A 23,422-nucleotide genomic window follows, 5' to 3' on the forward strand; every position below is an offset into this window, starting at 1 on the left:
GCCGTGCGGGGGAGAGGGATGGGCGCTGCCGCGCCGCATGGGCGGGCGAGGAGCCGCGGCCATCGGGACAACGAGCGAGGGCGAGAGAGAGGGAGGGGAAGGGAACACTGAAAGAGTCGAGACGGAGAGAGAGAGAGGAGGGCAGTAGATATTTTGGTGTGTGCACAGTATAAACTGGTGGAGGCAGCCTGAACCGTTGATCTCATAATCCTATGGCTGAGCTGTTCTGGGGTGACGTGGATGGACTAGGAGGCGGCCAAAGCAAACTGTCTTAATATATTAGAATTGGCAACGACAACAGCCTTACGCCATTTGTGATTGCAGCATCCAAAACATCGAACCCTGGATACATATCAAAGTCTTAACATTGCGATAATAACAGAAATTTCAGTAAGATAGTGTGAGATCCACAAAAATGATTTAACGTCAGCAACTCTATCTGCAACTCGAGAGAGAATGTGACACGAATTTTTTTTAAACGAATCAAGCAGGAGAGCTGCCGATTATATTAAAAAGTAGATAAAGCCCAGACTGGGCAAAATAAAAAAGATACAACTACGGGCGATTGGATTGGGCCATCAACACGCACCAACTCAAGAGAAGAAAAAAAAACAACTCTCGCCGGTCGGACATGACATCAACACGAGCCACGTAGGCCGAAGCTCAGCACAGAACACACACTCGACCGCCCCCTAAACACCCACAAACAGGTCACCACACTGCACTCGTAACAACCAGACGACAGAGCCGTCAGGACGAAAACGCCATCATCATCGCTTGCGCCGTCATTGCCGACGCTGTCCCACACCAAGGTAGCCCGCTGTCAAGCAAGGCTTATCACCGTAGTCCGCTGCAAGCCATAGCTGCCTCTAGCGCTCGCCAAACCGACCCCGTCCACCGAGATCCAAGTGTGCACACCGTAGCTTCCAAGACCTAGCTGTCTCATCGAAGGTAGAAAGTGCCACACACATCCTCCAGCTGTCAGTCAGAACGCCTCCTTGCATAGGAAACAGCCGCCGCTGAGCGGGACCGCCCGCCACCACACCACGCAGGTCACCTCAGCAACGCAAATCTGTTGGGCACCACCTCCCACGTCGGCCTCCTCGGCAACTCCGTGGGCGCCTCCCACGCCGGCCTCCTCGCGAACTTCGTGGTCGCATTGGCGTACAGTCTCACCAAACCACCGCCCTCCACAGCCAAGCTGATGCGAGGCCCTCCAATCGTTGTGCCACCGCCCTCCTCTTGACAGCCTTCCTTCGTCGTGGACACCGCAAACTTGAATTCTCAGCTAGGCCTCCACCATTCTCGCCGCGACGCTGCCCGCCGCCGCAGACTGACCAAGCACGAGCCTCCTCCAAGGAGGAACACGACGCCACCGGCGCCGCCGTCGCTTGACAAAAAGGTTGAGGTTTTCACCCAAGAAGACACGCCGCGCAAAGGGGAGAGGAACGTTCGATTGATGCTTTCAAGGAAGAAAACGGCACCAACAGGCGTCGTCATCATCGGCCCAAGACGGACAAAGCTTTCGCCATGGGGCTTCACCCCGAGCACAGCAATGGCCACGGCCCGTCAGCTGCGCCCGTGTGCGGCGTCCTGTGGCCGGTCACCAACGGCAGCTCCCCGACGTGCCGCAACCCCACAGGCCACAGCGCAGCTGGCCCAAGGCCCACTAGCGTAGATCCTGCAAGGGGGCAGCCGGATCCACCTTCAGCAGTGCCGGATCCGCCACTTCCACAGAGGACTGGGTCGTCGTCGCCGCCGTAGTCGACGCATCATGGACGAGGAGGAATGAGCCAGCGAAGAAAGAGCCTGGCGTCATCCTCGCGCAGATGCTAGCTCCCGCTCCATCCAGGGCCACCAGCCGCACCGCGCCACGCCGTCCATCGATCCCGTCCCCTCCGCGTGCCACCGCCCGCACCAGCTGCTCCCCTGGACGAATCCAAGCGGGCGAGTGCCGGATCTGGCCTTGGGAGGTCTGGAGTCACCGGATCCACCCACGGGTGCCGCGGATTCGGGCACCGGCCGCCAGAACAACCACCCCCATCGCCAGACTGAGCCACCACCAGGTTGGAGAGAAGGAGGGAAGGAAGGAAGAAGGGCCCCGCCGCCACCATCCTCGTGGCTGCGCGGCCTCTAGCAGCACGCTCCGGCGATGGCGAGGAGGCAAGGGGAGGGAGGGAGGAGAGGTTGGCGGCGGTGGCGTTGCCGCCCGTGTCACCCAGACGGGGCGATGCGGGGGCCAGGGCTGGTAGGAGGTAAATGACTATACTGGAAGCTCAAATGTGACACGATGGTGGTTCGATATTTCGGTGAAGCATATGTATGTAGGAAACAGAAACAGGAGATGCGCATTGCAAGATTTGGAACATCAAATGACACAATTAAAACGGAATACGAGTAAGGGTATTATACGTGAACTAGAGTGGCGTCGTATAGGTCATAAAAGTGTGAAAATTAATGAACACCTCGAAATTTCATGAGAATTCCTTAACACTAAAGCAGGGTGTGCATGAAGTTTCGTTTTCTAATGTACATAGCGTGGAGAGAAGAGGTGTGGCTAGGTGCACTCCGAGCGTGTGTAAGAAACTATAGCACACCTGATAGGGAGGGGTCCGCGGAGTAGGATGATTGGTACGAAAAGCCTGTGCTGTATGGGATCATAATTGAGACTAGGACAGTCATAAATTTGATAGCCTGGGTACCAGTTACAGAAAGGCCAGAGTTTATTTGGTGCTGAAAATCTGCAGCAGCAACAAACACAGGACCAGCGGCCTAGTTTGCCATATCAGAAAAAAACCAATAAGTTTAACAAAATGATTTGGATGTTAATAAAATGGACAATTGGGCAACGGCATGTATAGCTCCCATCAGGAAAATAAAAAAGTCTTATCCGTGCAAGGACGCCAGATATTACCTCCAGTGGTATCCTCAAGAGATGAACCATGCATGGCAACTGCAGACTCCCAAATAGGGCGCGTTTAGATGGCATTTTTTTTGTTTTGGCTACTGTAGCACTTCTATTTGTATTTGGCAATTAGTGTCTAATTATGGATTAATTAGGTTCGAAAGTTTCGTCTCGCGATTTCTCACCCAACTGTGCAATTAGTTTTTTTTTTCGTCTACATTTAGTACTCTATGCATGTGCCGCAAAATTTGATGTAACATTTTAGGGTAAAAATTTTTGGAATCTAATCAGGTAGCTAGCAAACAACCACTTCGAGACTCATCGGGTACCGGAGGCAGATCCTGAGCCCAAGAATAAATGCAAATGGTTCCCGATGCTGGAATGTCAGGTGATTTGTGTCAGTTCATAATACAATAGCGCCTTGTTGAAAAAAATTTCAAACCGATGAATAGTAGCACTTTCGTCTTATTTGGTAAATATTGTCTAATCGTGGACCAACTAAGCTCAAAAGATTCATGTCGTGATTTCTAACTAAACTGTGCAATTAGTTATTTTTTTTACCTACATTTAATGCTCCATGCAAACGGCTAAAAATTGATGTGACGGAGAGAGAGTGAAAAAACTTGAATTTTGAGGGTATCTAAACAAGGCCTAGCACATGTAGGATCAGACAAGCAATAGCTTAGAAGAGAAGCACTAAATTGAAAGCTTGGAAAATATAACACAAATCCTGAGTTTAGGCACCTATAATATCAACAACCGTTCATATATCATAAACACTGTTATGACCAGCACCTATTATAGGCCCATGTTATGGCAAGTGGAGCCGGCCCAGGGGCCACGTGGTACTGTAGCTCGTGGTACTGTAGCGCGTGAAGATTAGATTGTTTGGTTTGTTAGGAAAGAGATATGGGCCCCATTCGCTTGAAGGAATTCTGGAGAAATTTAGAGAAATCTGGATGAATTTATGAGAAAAAAACATTGTTCCGAATGAAAAAAGAAGCAGATCAAGCCAGATTTAAGGGCACGCGAACGGGGCCATGTTAGATTAATTCGGTTAGAATATTTTCTTAGGGGTCAAGTCAGTCATCTCTGTAAAAAGATAACCCTATATCAGTTATAATCAAGCAGAAACAAGAATTGTTTCTGGCTTCCTGGAGGGAGCCGGGATTTCCTAACCCTAGCCGCCTCCTGCTGTGTCTCGCGTGAACAGTGCCACTACTACTGTAGCACCGCAGGAATTCTAGGGCTGCAGCAGCAACCACCGCGCTCTCGCCGCCACACCCCCTTGCTGGCGTCGAGAGTACAGACCACGTCCTCCTCTCTTCTGCCCCTATAACCTATGTAGCAACACCGGTAGGGCATCTAGTCCTATCAGCCTGGTATCAGACATGTCAGGTCCTCCATCCACATCCACGCAGCCACCGTCCACCTCCGCCTCCCTGTCCCTGCCATCAGCGCCAGCGCCGTCGGCCGCGTCGGGGTTGTCGTCCGCATCCTCGGGAGCGCACCTGATGTTGGAATCTTTGGCCACCGATGTGGCTGCGATTGCCCGCGGCATGGCGGCCATGCAGACGACCCTGGCCGCCCTCATCCCACCACCTCCCCCTCCACAACAGCCGGCACCACCACCACCTCCACAGTCGTCGCAGTCGCAGGCGATCTTCCCCTACGGCATGCCCTAGACCAGCGGGATGGGGGTGCCCCTCCACTTGCTGCGGTGGTCGGCCTCGTCGTCTCCCATCCCGTCGTGGGCGATGGGCTCGACGACTCCGCCCATCTACACGATGGTCACGACCCCTAAACCATCGGCAGCCGCGATCGCGGCGTCCTCCGGGGCGCACCAGCCGCCCCCGACCAGCGGCATCGGCTATGGAGGGACGGACGGTACCCTCGTCTACGGTGGGGGCGGGTACTCCAGCGGTGCCCTATACGCGGAGGACTTGTCTGCCGCTGCTCCCAACGGCGCCCATGCGCCTCCCAAATTTTACAAGCTGGAGTTCCCGACGTTCGACGGCACCGTTGATCCGCTCAATTGGCTCAACCACTGCGAGCAGTTTTTCCACGGCCAGCGAACATTGGCTTCAGATCGCACATGGCTAGCTTTGTACCACCTTCACGGCGCTGCTCAAACTTGGTACTATGCGCTGGAACAAGATGAAGACATGCCGACCTGGGAACGCTTCCGCGACCTATGCCAGCTCTGTTTCGGCCCCCCAACGCACGGCACGCAGCTGGCCAAGCTCGCCCGGCTACCCTTCCAGTCATCGGTCTAGGAGTATTCGGACCGCTATAATGTCGTGCTCTGCCATGCTCGCGACCTCAATCCTCGCCAGAAGGTGGAACTGTTCATGGGTGGCCTCCCCGAGCACATCAAGGTCGACGTCGAGATACGGGATCCACCCGACCTTCAGACCGCCATGTATTTGGCCCGACATTTGAGCGTCGCGCGGCGGCCATGCTCCAGTGCCTCTGCAGCAGGGCGCCCGACCTCCTCAGCGGCCTAGCCTTCCCCCGCGCGTGCCAGGCGCGGGTCCTCCTCCAACTAGAGCCCTTGTGCCCCCAGGGGGCGGACTAGCAGCGATGAATAGGGCGCCCCCGGTGCGCCAGTTCCGCCGCCTCACGCCGGACGAGCAACTGGGGCGACGTCGACAAGGGCTTTGCTTCAACTGTGATGAGCCGATGACGGGCAAGGGGATGCCGTGGGCGATGCATGACGTCACCAACCCCGCGGCTTCGGACGCCCAGGAGCCTGCGGGCACTAATGCTTTCATGGTCTCTCTACACGCACTTGCAGGGATGCGCACGTACAATACGACGCGACTCCTGGTGATGGTTAAAGGGGAGCGACTGTTGGCGCTACTCGACACCAGCTCCACGCACAACTTCCTCCATGGCGCGACGATGCGCCGCCTACGGCTCGCCTCGACGGGCGGTGAGCAGCTCCGTGTCACCGTGGCCGACGGCGACCGGCTCCCTTGCGAGGGCATTGCTCGCCATGTGCCCATCCGCATCGGCTCGTTGTCCTTTTCCATCACGTGCGTCGGATTGGACTTGGGCTGTTTCGACTTCATCCTCGGCGTCGACTACCTACGGACCTTGGGTCCCATCTTGTGGGATTTCGAGGCCATGACGCTGTCCTTCTGGCGTGAGGGCAGACGCGTCCTTTGGCAGGGCATGCGTAGCCTCGACGTGGCGGCTCCACAGCAGCACCTCGCTGCACTCTCCGCCGACGCCTAGCAGCCGTTGATGGACTTGTTGCTGCAGCAGCAGAGCGCAGTCTTTGACGAGCCCACAGGGCTCCCACCGCACGGCACAGTCCCTCGTCGGCGAGTTTCGCACCCTCTACCTTGCCTTCCAGCTCGAGGACGAGCTGTTTGAGCAGGCGGGGAGAGATGTTATGACCGGCACCCATTATACAAGGTGTAGGCCCATGTTATGGCAAGTGGAGCCGGCCCAGGGGCCATGCGGTACTGTAGTGCGTGGAGATTAGATTGGTTTGGTTTGGTTTGTTTGGAAAGAGATATGTTAGATTGATTCAGTTAGGATATTTTCTTAGGGGTCAAGTCAGTCATCTCTATAAAAAGAGAACCATGTATCAGTTATAATCAAGCAGAAACAAGAATTATTTCCGGCTTCCTAGAGGGAGCCAGGATTTCCTAACCCTAGCCGCCTACTGCTGTGTCTCACATGAACAGTGCCACCGCTACTGTAGCACCACGGGAATTCTAGGGCTGCAGCAGCAACCGCCGCGCTCTCGCCGCCATGGCCCCTCACCGGCGTCGAGTACAGACCACGTCCTCCTCTCTTCCACCCCTATAACCTACGCAGTAACACTGGTAGGGCATCTAGTCCTATCAAACACAGGATAAATAGGCAGATGAAAAATCAAGGTTCATACAGTCCTACAAAAATTTGCATATTCCCGACATGATTGATCTAAACAAGAAATTTGTATCAATGAGTTCATGTATCTATGTAGTAGCCATAAAAACCTTGGCAACCGGAAGTTCACCATCGGATTTTACGTATTTAGCATAATTCTTGTCAGCCAAAATCATAGCGCGCATCTTTTCATACGAAAAATCCCTAATTCTGGGCAAGTTGTTGTGATCCATTGCAAGACATCCTAGATCTAAGCTATCCAAGTATAGGACCTGGAAAATTGAGAAATTGGTGTCAGCGGTACTAGAACTAATTGATCTGAAACTACAGACAAATTAAAACAACACATAGGAGGTTAGGGATTATAAACCTGAAGAAAGGTAGAACAACCGATGATGTTGGGGAACTTTATATTGCTTGATACATCCTGCTTCAATTTCGTAACTGCTTCAAGCAAACGGACAATCACATATTCAGACTAGTCATAGCTGATAATTGAATCAGGGTCTTGGATAGCATTCCAGTAATCGATCGATGCATAGTCAAACTTCGCCGAAGGAGATAACAGATTAGACACGACAAATACAACAAAGGCAACCCTGAAAGTGTCGGCCTCTGTTTTTGCATAGGGCCAGGATAGTCACGTTCAATAACATGCTGAACTAACTTGATGCTCCTTTGTTCCTTGATTCAGAGCCAAGAAACTGCTGCAAAACTCTCTCCTTTGCTTCACGGTAGGAGACCAGCACATCTAAAACCCTCTTGCCTGACGAAGGAATGCCGAGGACATGACCAACATCAGATTTAGTGAATCTGATACTAATGTGCTCCCCAATATTGAGAGTTGATGACTCCTCGTTTACACAGCTCATAAGCCACAACGCAAACTTCCGATTGAACTGCTTGATAGGAGGAAAATGCAAAATACCTTGGAACCCAGTGGAATTTACTAGATCTCTCTTCTGTGAATCGAACTTGGACACCACTTCATGTATTAGTCTAACTGAACACCGAAATGCAAAGGAACCACACTCAAACAAAGAACTGTCCACAGGGAACCTTGAGTCATACTGAGGACATGCGAAACAACACTTCATGAATTAGTTTTGCACTCGGATAAACATAACATCCGCGAAAAAAAAACTACGGAAAAAAGGAGCATTAAATGCCCCTAAAATGCATATGTCAGCAGTGCTATTTACAAAGAACTGAAAACTAATTTATGACGAGCACCATATGAATATAAATTGAACCAATTCAGTTGGGAGTTCGTGGAATTCTGCGAATGGAATATGAGGTAGAATTCTATGTAAATTAATTGAACATCAATTGTAACTTCTTTGGGACATAGTAGACAGTAACGATCGGCAGAAAAAAAAAATCATGCAATTGGCAGTCCAAAGGAAAATGGGGGGTGAAGCGTATCATGAACAAACACCCGAAGAAACCTAAAGGTCAAATCGTTTGGTACTAAAAGAGCGAGGGGACAAATGAATTTGGTAAATAACCATGAATCCTTAATCGATGACGCTTGTCAGGTCACAAACCTGTTGATCCTCTATCGACGAGATCTGGTGATGATTGTGCCCCAAACCTGTACCGACTCCACATCCAGGATTGCTTCCAGGAGAAGAAGCATTTTTCAACCTCTTGCGACGACCTCTCATGACAGATTATACAGCAAACTGAAATAGATCTAGGTCGTGGCGAGCTGGCGGCGGAATGGAAGTGAAGTTGCGGGATGAGGAATCACGGAATAAACTAGGGCCTGTTTAGATCACCTCCAAATTCTAAGTTTTTTCACTTTCTCTCCATCACATCAATTTTTAGCCGTTTGTATGGAGCATTAAATGTAGGTAAAAAAAATAACTAATTATACAGTTTAGTTTGAAATCACGAGATGAATCTTTTGAGCTTAGTTGGTCCACGATTAGACAATATTTACCAAATAAGATGAAAGTACTACTATTCATCGGTTTGAAATTTTTTACAATCTAAACATGCCTAGATGCAGAATGCAATCCGCTCTGCTTCGGATAGAAGAAACGGAGACGCGAACAGTGAATGCCGATAGCTAAGAGGACGAACAGTAGCAACAATGAATACACTACGCCACCTGTTTCGACAGACCGAAACGGAAGAAAATTACGGGACACATAAACGAACCGTTATGACCAAGTTTCCTCCAAAACACAACAACTAGCGAATCCGTATATACGAATCTCAAAGCAGAATTTACGGCGGATGAAAGGGGGGACACATCAGCCACGAGGCACACAAACTTTGGGCTTTTCCAGTCTGCAGCCTCCGCCAAGCGGCAACTTCTCCGGGTTCCCTTTGCCAGCGTCGCAGCCACAGCAGATGCAGCCGTCCTCCTCCACCGATCTGCCAACCAGGATCTTCTCTGGGTTGGAGCCGCTGCCAGCGGCATCGCAGCCTTCATACTCTGGTTTCGTGCAGCCTTCATCGAGTTCAGAGATGTATGAGTTGCCCCCATTGCCTGAGAGCCTGCAGATGCTACCACTACTGTTACAGCCCGTTGTCGTTGCCCTTGCCTTGAGCCCGAGATTATTTCACTCGACGATGGCGACGAGCTCAGTGCTCTTGTGCACTCGTTTGCATCGTCTCATGGTCATGGATCCGCGGGCCTTCCCAATCCCATGCACGGGAAGCCCACCAACTTAGAACTAGAAGGCAGCGGTAGCGGCAGTGGGCTGAGCATGAGGGGCGACGCCGAGGGAGTTGGTGTTGGCCGCCAAACCTTGGAGGCCATGCCGACGCCGGCAAGCGTGCATGACAAGATAAACAACGCCGGCGGTAGCAGTAGCAGTAGCAGCATTCCCTGCAACTGTCACGGTTCCATACCCATGTATTCCCGGTCGAAGGAGCAAGCGCTACAACAGCTGAGCGACTTGCTATCCCTGTGGGTCATCCACTGTGAGCAGCAGCAGCGACCAGAGCATGGCCAGCAGCGTCGCAGGCAGTTGCCAAGGCTGGGCAGCCGTGCCGGTGTTGGCCAACAAGTTTGACATGATGAGCATTGGTGGCAGCAGTTGTATCTGGCCCCGTTCGCTGGTCTGAAATTTGGCTGAAAATGGCTGAAAAACACTGTTCTATCTGAATTATTGTGAGAGAAAAACATTGCTCCGGCTGAAAAAATAAGCCGAATATAGGGTAAGCCAAACAGAGCCACCGGACCACAAACGCCCTTGTCTATGGAAAACTCCACCCCCATCCCCGCCATGCCAAAGCTGATACTTGGGGGCATGGACAGACCCGGGTTGCCACCACGGTCTCCAGCTCTTGGGACTGGCGCTAGCGGCAGCATGCCGCGAAGGGGCTGCACCAAGGAGCACTTCTTCTCTGAGGCCGACATGGAGACGATCAATAAGGAGAACCAACTCAAGGAGCTCGTAAAAACAGATCTTAAGAGGGTCAAGAGGTACGGTTACGTTCATTCATGGATTTCCAATATCTCATGTTCATTGTGCTGTGGCCATGCATGTGGTGTATATATTTATGAAAGTGCTCAACCTTTTAGTTTTGCCTCTTATGTTCTTAATCTCCTCCTTTTCAATTCTTGTTAAATTGCAGAATTCTTCATAACCGGGAATACGTGGCATGACTGAAGGTGCAAAAGGCAAACCACCACCAAAATCTTCAGCGCTGGGCTGATGCACTAAAGATGGAGTGCACATCATTATCTACACAAGTGCAGTCGCGCCAGGTTTGTTCTGTAGTTGTGTGCCGGCCACAACATGCAGTAATAGTGTCAGGTTCATAAACCCGGGGTCCCTCATGGACCGGCTTCCAAGCAAAGGTTCGGCCAGCAGATGACGTCGCAAACAACGCACAACTCCTGGGCCAGCCCAAAAACCTAACGACGGGCCAGAAGGGCGATCCAGTCTCCGACTGGAGGGCCTGGCAAAGGACGAGCGCCGCTTGCTCGTCCCTGACTTCGGCCCGTCTCTCCGACCAAAAGGCCTCGCTTCCGACTCCGACCCACGTCTCCGACTGGGGATACACCGAACCTCTGCTCACAGCTCTTCTCCGACTGGCGCAATCGAAGCCGACTGGGACCAACCGACCAGGGACACCCTCTCGGTGAGGACTAGGAAACGGGCGAAGCAAGTAAGACAGGGCACTCAAGTCAACCGCAATACCGAGGACCGTAGCCAGTACACCTGCAGGACAGTACCGACAGGGCATGTCAGATAGGGTGCCCTACAACCTTCCAGGCATGTCAGACCCCAAGCAATGTTGTGGGCACCGAAGTTTTACCCTGCAGTGTTATGGGCGCCATCAATTCCCATATCAGGCGAACACGGTAAGTCTCCCCACATGCCTCTGGGCATCAACAGTGTCGTGGGTGCAGTCATTTACCATACATAGTGAACACGGTAAAACCTCCCACATGCGTCTCACAACAACAATGTTGTGGGTGCCGCCTACCACCATCTTATACCCGACGGCGTGGGCAATAAGACTTAGTAGCATACATACTCTCTCTCTTGTAAGGTCTTCCCCTTCATCTATAAAAGGGGATGCGCCCTCTCCCAACAGAGGGCGATCGATTCAACACACAACAATAGAACCACCAGGTTCAAATCTCGAGCACACGCTCGAATATTCAGCACATGCAGGAGCTCTCGTCACTCTCGGCCCTTCAGACCGGACTCCGACCGGGCCTCTTGTACCCCCCATCTTTCTTCCTTCCGTTTGTAACCCGACAACAAACTTCGAGCACCTGGACTCAGGAATAAAGTCACCGACCGACTCAAACTAGATGTAGGGCACGTTGCCTGAACCAGTATAAACCATGTGCCATTGAGTGCTAGGCCACATCCGCTCACAACGTACGGCAAAACTACAAATATTTACGTGTTAGTCACTTTCTACACCGACAAATAGCATTATTTCTCAAGCGACAATGTAGGTTGTTAATATTTATATTATTTGTCTATCCCAGGAGATGGTTGATAATCTCAAGACTGAGATCCGCGAGTCGCAAATAAAGTTAAAGGGACTGAATGAACAAACCAATTTGAGCCAAGGTGAGCTTGTTCATTATTGCTTGTATTCAAGAGTTAATTCATTTAAGTTTAGACCTTGTGTGCGTTAGATGATGATATGCATGCTTTTCCAAAATACAATTCAATAATTTAGAGTTCTTTAAGTTGATGCATTCGTGGTGGCCGACTGTCTTCGTCAAGTTGTTTAGTTGTCGGATTGCACGTATATAAAGTTTTACAGCGTGTTGCGTATGGAAAAGAAAATGGGGCATTTACTTGAGACTCACTGTCTCCCTCCCTATACTTGGGGCTCCAACAAATACACGGGTATAATAATAAGGATGAGCAATCTCTTGGTTTCGCCAGATGTCCTGTAGGTACCTGCAAAACAACTTAACGAATGCACCATGAGTACTGAAGTATAGGACTTACCCAATATATAAACAACGGATTATGCATTGGCATTAGCAAGGAATAAAAGTTTGGTTGCATAATAACATTTTTGCATAAAGTAAATGTTATCTATCAACTACATCTAAGCATAGCAAGATATAGCATATATGAGCATTAAGCATAAAATGGAGCTCAATCTTCCATGAATCCTTCAATGTCACTACTCTAAATCTAGGAGTAAGAACAACCAAATCCGTCCGAAGACTTCAGACATTCAAATAAAACTCTACATAGGTGTACAACTATACCCACATAGAAAACTAGATGAACCTCCATACCCGTGCGGCGCTCAGGTAAGGGTTGACTCAAGTCCCCAACCTTTCACCAATGTAGCCAAAACACCCATGAACGGTACGGCAATGGCTCGGGAGTTCTCGTTACTCATGACGTATCTCCCATGCACCATCCTGAGCCGACTCCACATGGCTATTTGGTCACCACTAGCTAATTGGCTTGCCAACCCCATCCCCGGTATGTGGTCTATACGGGGGGTTACTTCGACTCACTACGATAGAGATACGGTCCTTAACCAGCCTAGTGAGCCACATCATTCAAGACCTCTCCTGTCTTGCCATGACCCAACCCCTAGCCAGCCATTGTTGGCGGTCCTTAACTCCAATTTCTAACCACCAACTTTCATATAAAAACTGCTAAAATAAACAACAAGCTATGACATAGGGCTTTAGAACTAACAATTTTCACATGTTTTGTTGTTTGACCATTTGCAGGAGGGCATTCATGGAACACATAGAAAATACATTCAAAATGCGCAAAGAAACAAAGCATAACACCGTATTGCGCAAAGCAAAAGAGCCCAAGGGGAGAAGGCCCACTTACCAGCAGAATTAGGGCCTGAAAGAGAGGAGAACAAGGGCAAACCCAACTCAAATAACCTCATCTCATGTTCAATGTGCAGTGGCCATGCATGTGGTGTATATATTTATGAAAGTGCTCAACCTTTTAGTTCTGCCTCTTATGTTCTTAATCTCCTCCCTTTCAATTCTTATTAAATTGCAGAATTCTTTATAACCGGGAATACGTGGCATGGCTGAAGGTGCAAAAGGCAAACCACCACCAAGATCTTCAGCGTCGGGCTGATGCACTAAAAGGCAAACCACCACCACCAAAAGTACTGTGCCGACCGGCCTTTACCGAGAGCAACTCTCGGCAAAGCCTTTGCCGAGGGCAAAGGCTTCTTTGCCGAGCGTATCCGGCCCTCGGCAAAGAACCTCGTTCCAGTTGTGTTGGGTATCAATTTATGATCTTTCTGCATTGGTAATTTACAAGATGCATGCATCAAGAATAATTATCAAGCAGTAACTATGTATTATTGTCTACTGAAGCATTTTTGAAAGATGAGTTTTTTGTTAGAGCTTATATTAGAAGGAAGGATGTACGACACCTAATCTTTACACTAATTAATTGCTTCTATTTAGCCTCAAACTCAATTATTAGCTACATAGGGTTAAATTCCATGTGTAATGGATGGTTCTAACTATTCTATGACAGTTGATGTCAACCGCAAGTCCCTCAGTTCATCTAGTTATGTTTTTATTATAACATGCCTGGTATAGTTTTTAGGTTTATATATGGTTTTAATATTTTTTTGTGATTGCACTGAAAGTCTTGTTGTCGTTTTTTCAGTTTCTTGAAAAGGTTTTTTTGGTCAATTTCAATGTATATTTATAATTTTTTATTTTATCTTTTGGAACATTAATTTGCAAGAGTAAGTGAATATTATGCATGGAAGTATGCGGTGTGTATTTCAGATTCGCAACTTGTATGCATGAATATTAGGGAGCTTATATGGACAAACACAGATTGATATTATAGGGTCACTGAAACTTGAAATAATAAGTTCAATTATTTATAGAACTATATATATTTTAGATGATGTTTTACTGGTTATCCATTTCTTTTTTGAAATCAAATTAATTTGACACTGCCAGACTGTGCGGCATCTTATTGTTGCTTCACATGTTTGACATCACACATATGGTGAATTATGTGTTTGAAACATAACATGCTGAGTGTCATATCCACTTTTTAATATTCTTTGATAATAAAAACAACATGTGAAAAATGATCTATACACTTTGATCTGCTTGCTCCATATATTAGAAATGTGGATTATAAGAGCTGCAGTTAATTTATCATTCAAGGGTGTAATAATGCATGTAAGGGTTTTTCATTGATTGGACATTTGCTCCCTTGTTCAAAGATTCATACTCAATAGGCATCTATATATGTTGGCAATTATGTCTGTTTGTCTCCTAGGTGACCCTACTTCATCCATGTTTACAATATTTTTCCCTTCTTATTTATAAACTTATATCTTCAAATAATTCTGTAAATGGGATTGCTACTCTTTATACAGCTCTAAATGATCAGCTACAATCTAAGATCGAGAGGTTAAAACTTAGCTCAATATGCTTTGTGCCAGTGGCATACACTATCAAAAGACCTCGCAGATGGCAGGTTGGAGTGACTCATCTGTCAATGGTTTGCACCAACTGATGGAGTCCCATGTGAATGATCTAATTAGCTCACACCAGCTTCAAACACAGGAACACACACCACAGCTGCAGCCAGAACAACAACCACATCAAACTGTTGATGACGAGTTTATGGATCAATAGCAGCAGGCTTCGAAGTTTTGACAATATTTATTTTTAGACATTTGATTTCTAGAAGCATGCTTCATAATTAAGGAGTATTCTTGTTGGATTTTGTATGTGTGGGAATGATATTTATCCGTGCTAAGTTCTATTTCATCGGTTTGAACTCATTTTAGTTGTTTGTTGTAGTTCATCTGTTGTATATATTTTCTTTGGAACCTATTTTTTTATTGTGTCTAATTTACTTTGATGGGTTATTGCATTTATCCTAATGCATGGACATTCTTTAAAATTACGTCTTGATTGCTTTAACTTGAGTGTAACACCACAATTTTATGTTTTTTGAAAGATTTTAACAAATGTGTGAAATTACTATTGGATGCACATATGACATATATATGACGTTGTTAGTAACAAGCAGTTATGTGGAGATGTGCAAGCTAAGTAATTTTGCCGTTTATATTGTGGTAAATAAAACTATTCATTCATTTTAACTTGTGTGAGCTGATAGTAGAAAAGGTTCTTAGTCACGACATAACTACTTTATATATAGCACCTCATCTGTTACGTTGCTGTACCAGGTGACTAATTGGACAAATAAATACTACTCCCTCCGTTCCAGATTATAATTCATTTGATTTTTTTATCCCAAGTTTGACCGCTCGTTTTATTCAAAAAAATTATGCAAACATAGTCAAATTTAAGTCATTCTTGAAGAACTTCTAATAAAGCAAGCCACAACAAAAGAAATGATATAATTTAGCAAGCATTCCCTGCCCGTGTATTCCCGGTCGGAGGAGCAAGCACTACAACAGCTGAGCGACCTGGTATCTCTGTGGTCATCTACTGCAAGTAACAACTGCAACCAGTGCATGGGGAGCAGCGTCGCAGGCAGTTGCCAAGGCTTGGCAGCCATGCCAGTGTTGACCAACAAGTTCGACATGATGAGCATTGACAGCAGCAGCTGTAGTGCCAGGCCACAAATGCCATTGAACTACAGCTCCTTGTCTGTGAAAACTCACCCCTATCGTCCCCGCCGTGCCAAAGCTGATAGTTGGAGGCATGGACAGACCTGGGTTGCTACTATGGCCGCCAGCTCTTGGAGCTGGCGCTAGCAGCAGCATGTCACGAAGGGGCGGCACCAAGGAGCACTTCTCTGAGGCCGACATGGAGAAGATCAATAAAGACAACCGACTCAAGGAGCTCGTGAAAACAGAACCTAAGAGGGCCAGAAGGTACGTTCATTCATGGATTTCCAATATCTCATGTTCATTGTTGTGCAGTGGCCATGCATCTGTGGTATATATTTATCGAAGTGCTCAACCTTTTAGTTCTGCCTCTTATGTTCTTAATTTCCTCCATTTCAACTCTTGTATAAAATTGCAGGATTCTCCGTAACCGGGAATACGTGACATGGCTAAAGGTGCAAAAGGCAAACCACATGCAAGATCTTCAGCACCGGGCTAATGCACTAAAGATGGAGTGCACGTCATTATCTGCACAAGTGCAGTTGCACCAGGTTTGTTCTGTACTTGTGTGCCGGCCACAACATGCAATAATAGCATTATTTCTCGAGTGACGATGTAGGTTGTTGATATTTGTATTATTTTTCTATCCCAGGAGATGGTTGATAGCCTCAAGACTGGGAACCGCGAGTTGCAAATAAAGTTAAAGAGGCTGAATGAGCAAGCCAATTTGAGCCAAGGTGAGCTTGTTCATTATTGCTTGTATTCAAGAGTTAATTCATTTAAGTTTATATCTTGTAGTGCATTAGATGATGATACACATTCTTTGCCAAAATACAATTCAATAATTTAGAGTCCTTTAAGTTGATGCATGCATGATGCCGACAGTCCTCATCAAGTTGTTTAGTTGTTGGGGTGCACGTATATAAGGTTTTTGCAGCTTGTTGTGTATGGAAAAGAAAATGGGGGCATTTACTTGAGACTCACTATTTCCCTCCCTATACATGGAGCTCCAACAAAGATAAAATCTAGAAAGGCACACGGGTATAATAATAAGGATGAGCAATCTCTCGGTGTGGATTTTCTTGGATTTTCATATTGTTTGTCACACATTTAATTTTGCCTTTTTTTGTGTGGATACTATTCTTAGATTTTGCAATTTGTAGTTGTGCGTGTTGTAAAAAATTTAATTTGTTGCAATGGCTTTTTCATTGTTTGCATCAATTATTTATTATTATCATTTGTTGCATTGCACAGAACATATTGGCTACAACAATTCAATATGTTCTCTATTTCAAGTTTATTTTGCAAAGATTTCACCAGCGTGTTTCAATATGTCAAAAGATATTCTGACCTTCATGTGACCCTTCGATTAGGACACTGATTATAGATATCTGGATCTAGGCATCTAGCTATGTTGTAGAAGCTCTGTTTTTTTGCCTCCTGGTAATGTTTTCCAATAGTGGATCATCCCATCAGATGCTTCACATCAAATGTCAGAGGGTTAGCAGCTCCCATTTTCAAATAAACATGAAAAATGTTTTACTTGTTGGATATCAATTTATGATCTTGCTGCATTGGTAATTTACAAGATCCATGCATCAAGAATAATTATCAAGCAGTAACTATGTACTGTCTGCTGAAGCATTTTTAAAAGATGAGTTTTTGGTTAGAACTTATATTAGAAGGAAGGATGTATGGCACCTAATCTTTACACTGTATATTTGCTTCTATTTAGCCTCCAATTCAATTATTAGCTACATAGGGTGAAATTACATGTGTACTAGATGGTTCTAACTATTCTGTGACAGTTGATGTAACCAGCAAGTCCCTCAGTTCATATAGTTATGTTTTTATTATAACATGCCTGGTATAGTTTTTAGGTTAACAGTTTTTTTTTTTGTGATTGCACTGAAAGTCTTGTTGTCCTTTTTCAGTTACTCTTGAAAAGTTTTTTTGGTCAATTTCAATGTATATTTATAATTTATTATTTTATCTTTTGGAACATTAATTTGCAAGAGTAAGTGAATATTATGCATGTTAGTAAGTGGTGTGTATTTCAGATTCACAACTTGTATGCATGAATATTAGGAGGTGCAAGGGGGGCTTATATCAACAAACACAGATTGATATTATAGTGTCACCGAAACATGAAATAATAAGTTACAATATTTATAGAACTCTATATATTTTAGATCGATGATGTGTTACTGTTTATCCATTTTTTTTTTGAAATCAAATTAATTTGACACTGACAGACTGTGTGGCATCTTATCCTTGCTTCACATGTTTGACATCACACATATGGTGAATTATGTGTTTGAAACATAACATGCTGGGTGTCATATCCACTTTAATATTCTTTGATAATAAAAAAACATGTGAAAAATGATCTATACACTTTGATCTGCTTACTCCATATATTAGAAATGTGGATTATAAGAGCTGCAGTTAATTTATCATTCAAGGGTGTAATAATGCATGTAAGGGTTTTTCATCGATTGCACATTTGCTCCCTTGTTCAAAGATTCGTACTCAATAGGCATATATATATGTTGCAATTGTGTCTTTTAGTCTCCTAGGTGACCCTACTTTATCCATGTTTACAATATTTTGCCCTTCTTATTTATAAACTTATATCTTCAAATAATTCTGTAACATGGGATTGCTACTCTGTATACAGCTCTAAATGATCAGCTACAGTATGAGATCGAGAAGTTAAAACTTCTTTAGCTCAATATGCTTTGTGCCAGTGGCATACACAATCCAAAGAGCTCGCAGATGGCACGTTGGATTGGTTCATCCGCCAATGGTTTGCACCAACTGATGGATTCCCATGTGAATGATCTAATTAGCTCACACCAGCTTCAAACACAGGAACAAACACCACAGCTGCAGCCGGAACAACAACCACATCAAACTGTTGACGACGAGTTTATGGATCAATTGCAGCAGGCATGGAAGTTTTGTAATGTTTATTTTGACATTTGATTTCTGGAAGCATGCTTCACAATTAAGGAGTATTCTTGTTGGATTTTGTATGTGTGGGAATGATATTTATCCTTGCTAAGTTCTATTTCGTTGGTTTGAACTTATTTCAGTTGTTTGTTGTAGTTCATCTGTTGTATATATTTTCTTTGGAACCTATTTTTTTATTGTGTCTAATTTACTTTGATGGGTTATTGCATTTATCCTAATGCATGGACATTCTTTAAAATTACGTCTTGATTGCTTTAACTTGAGTGTAACACCACAATTTTATGTTTTTTCAAAGATTTTAACAAATGTGTGAAATTACTATTGGATGCACATATGACATATGTATATATATATATATATATATATATATATATATATATATATATATATATATATATATATATATGGGTTGTTAGTAACAAGCAGTTATGTGGAGATGTGCAAGCTAAGTAATTTTGCCGTTTATATTGTGGTAAATAAAACTATTCGTTCATTTTAACTTGTGTGAGCTGATAGTGGAAAAGATTCTTAGTCACGACATAACTACTTTATATATAGCACCTCATCTGTTACGTTGCTGTACCAGGTGACTAATTGGACAAATAAATACTACTCCCTCCGTTCCAGATTATAATTTGTTTGATTTTTTTATCCCAAGTTTAACCGCTCGTTTTATTCAAAAAATTTATGCAAACATAGTCAAATTTAAGTCATTCTTGAAGAACTTTTAATAAAACAAGCCATAACAAAAGAAGTGATATAATTTAGCATAAGTTTTTGAATAACACGAGTGATCGAACTTGGGGTCAAAAAAGTCAAACGAACTATAATTTAAAACGGATTTAGTATTCCTTTTCCATATATATATGCAGCCTTCCGGTGTAAGAAAAGCTCAGTATGATGGAGCATTCGAATGAACAGATGGTACAAGTTTCCAAGTGTATGGCCTACCACTACGTGAAAAACGGTTTGTATCAACAGGATAAAATTTTTTTAGGGGCGGCTAGTGATGGAGCCGCCCCTACTGTGACGTGCTCAGGATCCACGAGACCAGCCGCCCCTACAAATGGAACAGCAGAGGCAGCTGGTGATACGAGCTGCACCTATAATTGGGTAGGATTTGTAGGGGCGGCTTATTCACCAGCCGCCCCCGGTGTTTCTATTTGTAGGGGCGGCTGGTGATTGAGTCACCCCTACAAATATCCCACGTACAGCGCCCATCTAAAATATTTATTGCCCTCCCCCCCCCTCTCTCCTCTCTCTCTCTCTCTCCGTCTTGATGTCCGCCCGCCCCTCCCTCTCCTCGTCTGCCTGCGCGGCGCATGCTCCCTCCCTCTCCCCGCGCCGCACCCTCCCTCTCCTTCGAGCCCCCTCCGTCTCTCCCCCACGCCGCCCCTCCCTCTCCCCCACGCGGTGACGGGACCTCCCTCTCCAGCGGAGGCGCACCCCCCACTTCTCCGCGCGGCGGCACTCGGCGGTGCACCCTAGGGTGGCGGGGGTTCTGGGGCGCGGCCTCCCGGCGGTCGCGCGGGGCTCGGTGCCCTCCTCCGCAGTCGCGCGGGGGCCCGTCCCCCTCCTCCTGCGCCGACGGCGCGCGGGACCCTGTCCCCTCCCCCAGCGGGAGGCACGGTGGTGGAGGACCAGCCCAGATCCGAGTGGCCACCACCAGATCCGGCGAGGAGAAGCCTGATCCGGCAAGGACGAGCCTGGATCTGGCAAGCGGGTGCGGCGACGGCGGCGAGGATCAGCTGCTGCGACGAGCTGCTGGAGGTGGGGAGCAGCCTTGATGGCTTGGACTCCGCCGCTGGCGCCGTGTTCCCCGTGGACACCGATGAGGCCGTGTCGGCGTGGGTGGAGAAGGAGATGGACCACCAACCTCAAGAGGGCTATGCGGAGACGATGGAGCGAGGCGGATTGGAGTCCTCTTGGAGGAGAGACGCCATGGATTGGATTTGCAAGGTGAAATAAAAAAAAATCTCTTGAATTTATTGGTTCTTGCATTTCATTCCTTTTTTCTAGTGGACAAAATCGAGTTATTTTAGGAAGGTAGTTGCATTTCATTGATTTTACGGCTGTGCTCTCTAAACTTAGTACAATTGGTTCTTGCATTTCATTGATTTTACGGCTGTGCTCTCTAAGCTTAGTACACTGGCGTATAGGTATTTGCAGCTTCAAAGTTGTGTTATATTTGCAACAAGTTTAGTAGGCCGTGAATTTAATTTGTTGCTCCATTCTTTCAACGGACACGGTCTTGCTGCGAAGTTCGATAACAATTAAGCTAAAGTTATGTGTTGTCTTCAGGGTAATTAATATAGAGGTGAATCGGTTTGATGCACTTCTTGAGTACGTATTCATGAAGTTTTCTGGTCCCATGTTCATGGTTGAAGGCAAAGGAGAAGCAAAAAGCAGTGTACGACAAATATGGAAACTCAAGTTCTAACAACTACCAACTTAGTCAAAGTTCCCATTTAATGGCTCAGTTGTGTATCATGATTAATCGATTGTCAAGTGCACATTAAATATCTTCACTTGTGTTCTAGTATTATACAATAGACGAATAGCAATGGAATGGTGGTATTTGAGTGCCCATATGCGGAATCGTCGTTAATTCGGCTGTGTGGCATCCCAATTCCCAAGGCTAGCATTGCATATTGAGAAAAATTCTGTACTCCCTCTATAGTGTAGTCTAGGGAAAGGCGGCCATGCTAAAAGAAAAAAAAATGATGCCAAAACAATTCTGTATTCCCTCTGTACTCCAGGGCAGGGAAATGCAAGAACCAATTGTTAAAATTTCTAATGGACCACCACTCAGTTTTTACCTTGCTGTGAATTACCTGGATAGATTCCTCTCCTTGTATGAGCTCCCAGTAATAATCTGAGCATGTACATTGGTTGTCTGCTTGCTGTGTCCAGTTAATCTCTAACTAATGGATGTGTTTTTTTTTTCCTATTTTGTATGTTCTTGTTGTTGTAGCACGATAACCCTTGGATGCAACAGTTGTTGTCAGCAGTGTTTTAAAGGCGACGCCTAGCTCGCCTTGGGAAACAATGGCGCCTTGTCGCCTAGGCGTCGCCTAGGCGCCGCCTAGGCGTCCAGGCGTACCAAGCACTCGCCTGGACGCCTAGCCGCCTTTAAAACATGGGTTGTCAGTTGCTTGCCTATCTCTTGCTGCCAAGATGGAGGAGACCATGGTCCCTCTTCCTGTGGACCTTCAGGTGGGTGAAGGAGAAATTACAGCATTGTGGTATCGAATAATTGTTCACTGATTGGTTGATGAAATTGTTAAAATTTGATGCTGCATGATAGGTCTGCGATGTGAAATTTGAGTTTGAAGGAAAGACTATTGGGCGGATGGAGGGTCTTGTGATGAAAACCCTGAAATGGAGAATGCAGGCTGTGACCCCGTTCACTTTCATCAGCTACTTCCTGGACAAGTTCAGTGATGGGAACCCACCAAGTTTTGCACTAGCCTCACGGTGCGCCGAGATCATAATTGGCACACTCAAAGGTTCGATTGACCTTACCCATGATGCTTCATCGTCTGTTCAATTCACTTACCTGCATTACCGATAGCACTAAGTTTGTGTGTGCCAGCTAAACATCTGTATCCTATGGATTTAGAGGCTCTACATTCTTGTCATTCGGACCATCTGAGATTGGTGCGGCCTCGGCCCTAGCAGCGGTTTCTGAGAATCAGATTGTTGGCTTTGCGAGTGTTCTTTCAGCATCTGAAGTCCCTGTAAATAAGGTGACTGTCTTTTAGCATGCGCAAAAACTGATCAATGCAACATTGCCATTTACACAATTTCTCAAAGTGTGAAGCTTGCATCTTCCATTTCCAGGAGATGATTGCTAGATGCTATGAGCTGTTGCAAGAGCAGGCGCTGGTGAAGAAGAGAAGGCACATCAATGGAAGCCCTTCAGTGCCAGAAAGCCCGATTGGTGTGCTGGATGCAACATGCTTCAGCTTTACGAGTGAAGATGCAACACTAGGATCATCACAATCAAACAACATCAGTAGTAGTAACAATCTGATTCTTTGCATTGTTGTTTAGCTGTTAACATCTTTAGCTATCTAGGCAGCATGATAGCATTTTATGGTCAGTCGAACCAATACTCATGTTGTAGAGTTCCTCATCTAACAAGTAAGCATTAAGTAATATGTTCATTGTAGTTGGACCAATACTCATGTTATAGAGATTTGAGTTTCAGTACAATCGCAGAAGAAGATAAGTCATGATGGAGTTGTGCATGAAAAATATATGTTCCGGTCGAATTTGAATTATAAATTTGAATTTTTTTGGAGGAAAAATGTACTGTAGGGGCGGTTGGTACTGTAGCCGCCCCTACAAATCGATTTGCAGGGGCGGCTGATGTTATCAGCCGCCCCTGCAAATCGATTTGTAGGGGCGGCTAGTAACATCAACCGTCTCTACAAATCGATTTGTAAGGATGATCTAGGAACCACCCCTACAAATATATGATTTGTAGAGATAGTATGGTAGAGGCGGCTGGCTGAGCCGCCTCTACAAACGATCTGCAGCCGTCCCTACAAAAGCGTTTTTCACGTAGTGTAGGGTGTTACCCCTGGGCCTGGGGGAACA

At 46.1% G+C, this 23,422-nt stretch overlaps 1 protein-coding gene across 1 annotated transcript; it reads left to right on the plus strand.

The window, feature by feature from the left end:
• Positions 1-15,935: 15,935 nt before the first annotated feature.
• LOC136543951 (cyclin-D2-2-like) lies at positions 15,936-22,876 on the plus strand. Its single transcript, XM_066536260.1, has 10 exons — positions 15,936-16,108; positions 16,260-16,392; positions 16,494-16,578; positions 20,538-20,781; positions 21,603-21,684; positions 21,792-21,827; positions 21,944-22,033; positions 22,125-22,326; positions 22,442-22,566; positions 22,661-22,876. Exons 1-10 carry the CDS (start codon positions 15,936-15,938, stop codon positions 22,871-22,873), a joined length of 1,383 nt encoding a protein of 460 aa, XP_066392357.1. The 3' UTR covers positions 22,874-22,876.
• Positions 22,877-23,422: the final 546 nt, after the last annotated feature.

Source organism: Miscanthus floridulus, chromosome 3 (assembly GCF_019320115.1).
Source record: "Miscanthus floridulus cultivar M001 chromosome 3, ASM1932011v1, whole genome shotgun sequence".
Classification (NCBI taxonomy): domain Eukaryota; kingdom Viridiplantae; phylum Streptophyta; class Magnoliopsida; order Poales; family Poaceae; genus Miscanthus; species Miscanthus floridulus.